This window comes from Microtus ochrogaster, chromosome 7, assembly GCF_000317375.1.
Source record: "Microtus ochrogaster isolate Prairie Vole_2 chromosome 7, MicOch1.0, whole genome shotgun sequence".
NCBI classification, from domain to species: Eukaryota; Metazoa; Chordata; class Mammalia; order Rodentia; family Cricetidae; genus Microtus; species Microtus ochrogaster.
The window spans coordinates 23,331,150-23,336,481 of record NC_022014.1 but is presented as its reverse complement, the minus strand read 5'-3'; the positions used below and the strand labels follow the sequence as shown (position 1 = coordinate 23,336,481).

General features: G+C 51.1%; 1 protein-coding gene across 2 annotated transcripts in view; it reads right to left on the bottom strand.

Annotated features, from left to right (window-relative positions):
* Nucleotides 1–5,332, bottom strand: part of Doc2b (double C2 domain beta) — a 30,856-nt gene that overhangs the window by 19,662 nt on the left and 5,862 nt on the right. For both annotated transcript variants that reach the window (XR_001228975.2, XM_005349533.3), the window contains exon 2: nt 1,507–1,586. Coding sequence is in view for 1 of the 2 variants with exons in the window: in XM_005349533.3 (XP_005349590.1) it covers nt 1,507–1,586 (80 nt within the window). In the remaining variant the exon portion in view is untranslated. The remainder of the gene's footprint in view (nt 1–1,506; nt 1,587–5,332) is intronic.

Genomic DNA, 5,332 nt, shown 5'->3' with positions numbered 1-5,332 from the left:
TCTCGAAAAACAAAAAAAACAAAAAAAAACAAAAAAAAACAAACAACGAACTAAGACACCAGGTGAGAGTGGAGCCTGAGAAGTCCATAGTCCATGGATTCCCTGAGAGGTTCTGAGTGGGAGCCCTGCTTCAGCTTACACTCTGTGGATCCCCTTTGGGGTCCCAGTATTTCCCAGGTCTGTCCCCTGTTTTGTAGACATTTAAAGAGAAGAACAGGGCCACCATGGTTCAGAGGCCTCTGGTCTCCTGCTTACACCAGTACCCATGTAAATCTGTGCATACAGGCACAGAGACACATACCACAGACAGACAGACAGACAGACACACACACACACACCCCTGCTGCAGGGAAGAAGACAGCAGGAACCCCGGGCTCTGAGATGGGGAGGAAAAGCTGGGAAAGCTGGGCTCCACTAGAGTGGTCTGACTGCTGGCCCCCAAGCACAGACAAGCTCTAAGCCAGGAGCGGGGAGGAGGGGTTCTGCCTGGCCCTGCAGCCTGCCTTCCCATTTCCAGGCAAGGGTCACCAGGAGCTCTGCTCTGTTCCCTAGGCTATCACAGATTAAAGGTGCCAATGGAGTGGACAGAGACCAGGGAGGAGTGACTAGGCCATCAAGTACCCAACCTGGGCCCCAGGCCTAATGTAGACCATTCTCACACTGGCCTTCCACATGAATGACCCAGGCTGGGTAGGGGTACGGCGCCGGTTGTCCCTCTAGGCAGGCACAGAGCCAAGGGCAGCCCCTCAGTGGTAGCGAGGGTCGGAAAGAAGCTGCAGGTCGGGGATGCTGGGTGAGGTCTAGGCCTGGCAGCTCTTGAAGCCACTCCATGGGTGTTGGGCTGGCCCAGGCCGTCCCACAGCCCTGCTGGAGTCTCTACTGACCACATAGGTCCTTACCTTTCGGGAAAACATCAACTTGGGCACCTTCCTCCCAGAGGGAGCAGTGTAAGGGGGACAATGAGGTTGAGAACATGGGACAGATACAGGTTCAAGAGCAGATCTGCAGAGGAGCCCAGGGGAAAGGCCCTGGCCAGGCCACACTGGGTCTGCAGATGGCCCTGGCTCCTCCTCAGCAGGGTCATGGGGCCTCTGATGCTAAGGCCCAATGGCTACCACCCTGCCTGGAGCCTAGCTGTCTTCAGTGGCACCTGCGGCTTTCATCATAGGAGCTGCTTAAGGGCTGGAACTTCGGAGTGGGGAGATCTAGAGATGGTGGCATCCAATCATCCTCCCTCTCCTGCCGCTGTAAGGTAAGCCCTCCACCTTCCCCCTTCTTCAGGGACCATTCCCAGGCTCTAAAAGCTGCCTGGCCTTCTGCCTTTCCCACTGTCTCCTTCTGAAACTCCTTTCCCCAAATGCTTTACTGGGTTTACTGGGCAGGGCCAGTCTGGGAAATGGGCAGCTGCACTCCACACAGCAGGGACACCAGGAAGCCTGGACAGAGAGGATAGACAGGACCCTGCCTTCTTCCTGAGGCTCGAGCTGGGGTTGGTGCAGGGCTTACCTTGGCCTTGCTGATGGTGCAGTGCAATGCGTTGTTCTCCTGGTCATAGAGCAGACTGAAGTCCAGCGTACCCAGGGCAGCTGTGGGAGAAGGAGATGTGGGTCAGCACCAGGTGGATGGGGGGAGCAACACCCTCCCCGTGGGGCTTCAAGAGCCGCATTATCGTTACTTAACGTGCGTTTATTTGTGTATATGTGTGCACATACATGTGGCAGGATATGCATGTGGAGGCCAGAGGAAAACTTGCAGGGGTTAGTTTTCTTCTTCCACCATGTGGGGTATGGAGCTTTAATTCGGGTCACGGGAGTTGGTAGCTGAATTGTCTCACTGGCCCAATAGTCATATTGCTATCAAGATTAAAAGATTTATTTGGTGGTGTCTGCTTTTAGTCCCAGAACTTGGGAGGCAAAGGAAGGTAGAGCCCTTTGAGTTTGAGATCTACAAAGTGAGCTCCAGGTTAGTCAGAGCAACTCTTTTTTCAAGACAGGTTTCACTGTAGTTTTAGAGTCTGTCCTGGAACTAGCTCTTGTAGACCAGGCTGGCCTCGAACTCACAGAGATCTGCCTGCCTCTGCCTTCCGAGTGCTGGGATAAAAGGCGTGTGCTATCATCACCTGGCATAGAGCTACTCTTTCAAAAATAAACATATAAATAAATGAATAAACAAATAAAGTTTATTTGGAAGAACCATAAGGCAAATATGTCCATCACAGTCCTTAGAATATGTGAACATGGGAGGATGGAGAGACAGCTCAACAGTTAAGGGCACTGTCTGCTCTCCGAGGTCCCAGGTTCTGTTGCCAGGACCCACACAGTGGCTCACAACCATCTGTAACTCCAGTTCCAGGGGACCTGACTCTCCCTTCCAGTTCGGTGAGCACCAGTCACTACACTGCTACACAGACATACATGTAGACATAATAATGATATAAATAAAATAAATAAGAAGCAAATAAATAATTTAAAAAGAATGTCTGGTCATGAATCTGTGGAGAAGCTGGTTTCCTGGCATGCTCACATGGGGCACAGGTGAGAAGCCCTGGCATAAACCCCAACACGACTGTCTCTGCCCCAACGGACACCAGTTGTCTCCAGCATCTGTCTTCAGGATGCTGCACAAACTAAAAGGTAAAATCATATTTTTTTTTTTGTGTCTAAATGGCTGGAATTAGTTAAAACAAGGAAAATACGGTTACAGCAAGGCTTAGTGGAACCACACGGGGACGGCAGTAGCGCCATTTTAAACTACACAGATGACTTCCGCATGGAGAGTAAGGAAGTGGATAGACCCACAGTGCTGAGGACTGAGGGCAGGTGACTTAGGGTGGAGGCACAGGTTCAAACTGACCATTGCTAGGCCAATCCACAGGTCTCAGAAATAAAGCAGAGATGCAGACAGGAATGTGGTTCAGGGGCAGATCACTGGCCTAGCCTGCACTGGGCCATCGGCTCCATCTACAGCACTGCAAAATAAAACAAACACTTCAAGTTCTACCAAAGACAGTAAGAGTCTGTATGTGGTAACAGCGGTTGGCCATTCACTAACTTTTGGGCTGGGAAATCTAGCTTAGTAGCAAAGGCTCTGGGTTCAGTTCCCAGCAAGAAAAGTTATCAATAAAGAATGTTACTGTATCCAGCTCAATGGCTGTTGCTGTGACAACAGAGCAGCTACAATATGCCAACTTTGTTATCTATCTCTCCCAGTGAAACACTAAGCCCTCAGAGAGACAACACCCTGTCGCTGTTAGATGAGGAGGTTCAGGGATTCTGGGCGGATTACCTAAGTCCCACGCGTGGTAACCTGATCACAACCAGGTAGGTGGCTCAGAAAGAGGCTCTCCCCTGTTTTGTGCAGTCTGTCCTGTTCCATGGTGATGCTATTTTTAACTAGACGGCTTGGGTGCCCTTGCCTCAGTTTCTCCGACACAAGTAATGACACACAGTGGTATGAGAAGGCAGAGGATAGGCTCCAAGGCACCTATCCACTGCAGGACCTGACCAGCCTGAGTGGCTGACTGTTGACTGAGCCCCAGGTGACACTGCAGCTCCCTGGTCTCCTGGTCCTGAGAGATCCTAAGTGGGCAGTGACGAGCCAGCTGGGTCCTCATGCTGCTGCCCCCAAGTCTCTCAAGAGAATCAATAAGTTCCAAGGGCCAGGCAGAGGATGCTGCAATAATTGGGTTCAGCTGCCACCTTAGGAACAGCCACTTGCAACAGCTGGGGCCTGCCATGTCCTGAGGGTTCCCAGCAAAAGAGAGCCAGCAGGGTCCGAGTGAGGGAAACCTTTGAAGTCCCCAGACTACACATGCTTAGATATTTCCCAATCCCTGATTTGTTCCCAATTGCTAGACAGGTCACAACATTGTCTGGTGAGCCAAGAGCGCTTCAAAAGGGACTCTGGGCCCAGTGTAAATTGGGCCATCAGGGGAGGCTTCTTGGAGGAACTGATGCTTCACCCGAGAGAGGAGAAAACAAAAGATAGCAGTTGGCCAGTGGTATGAATGACTTGGAGGGGACATCATAACCACAGGCATCTGGCAGGTGGGGGTTGATGGCTGAAGTGAGGCCAAGATGAAGGAAGGGGTTGGCTGGGACTCTGCCCTCATCAGGATACTGCACTGGATCCTAAGTAAACACACATCAGGACAGTGTCCGCCTTTAGTCACAGGGCAGGCCACATCATGACAGCCTTTGTGTCTGGAGGGAGGTGGGTCCATCTAGGGCTCTTCTCTTTGTTCTGAGAGACATGTAGAACTGTGTCAGGTGCCCTGCATCCCAATGAGGTGATGCTCTTGTCTCTTTCTAGTGCAGTTGCGAGTGTGGAGGATGACATCTGCTGGTGTACTCTGCAGGTTCAAATCGCAGCTCGGCATGTCCTTGCTGAGTGACTTCAGACAGTTTCCTCATCTACAGCCTGGAGAGAACTCTAACCTCCTCCTGGCACGTGGGGCTTGTCAGGTGGTTACAGGAGCAGCAGACACTTCTAGAGCTCTGAGCTTGCCCCTCTAAGGACTTTCTGGAAGGGACTGCCCTAAACTGGATCACCTTCTCCCTGCCTTTGGGAACATGGTATAGAAGCCATCACTTAAGCTTTTCTGCATAAGCAGAGTCATTGCTATGACTAACAATGATTCTGCTATGGGTCACAGTCACAGTGAGACAGAAGGATGTGAAGTGATTACCCCACCGGGGGTCCTAGGTGGTACCTCACTTTCCTGCCTCTTCCCTTTGCTCCTGCTTCTGGTAGCACAAACAGCTCCTTTCTCTTGTAAACCAGGTAATAATAGTTAGAACTATGTTCAGACTAAGAGTCCATAGATCTGGAATGAGCTGCAAATATCTTCTCCTAGTGGAAAATGCATGTATTAGTGAAATGCATGCCCTTTGCTGCCACATCCTCATCCTCAGGGGAGCAAGTGAGGATGCTGTGGGTGAGAATGCTACAGAGGATACCATAACTGGGGATGCTGAAGGTAAGGATGCTGTGGAAAAGATGTTGTGAGTGAAGGTACTGTGGGTGAAGATGTTGAGGGTGAGGAAGCTGCTGGTGAGTATCTTGAGGGTGTAGATGCTGCAGGAGAGGATGCTGTGGATGAAGATGCTGTAGGGGAAGGGAAGATGCTGAGAGTAAGGATGCTGCAGATGAGGATGCTGTGGATGAAGATGCTATGGGTGAGGATGCTGAGGGTGAGGATACCGTAAATGAAGATGTTGCAGGAGAAGATGCTGAGGGTGAGGATGCTGAAGATGAGGATGCTGTGGATGAAGATGCTGTAGGGGAAGATGCTGAGGGTGAGGATGCTGTAAGTGAGGATGCTGAAGATGAG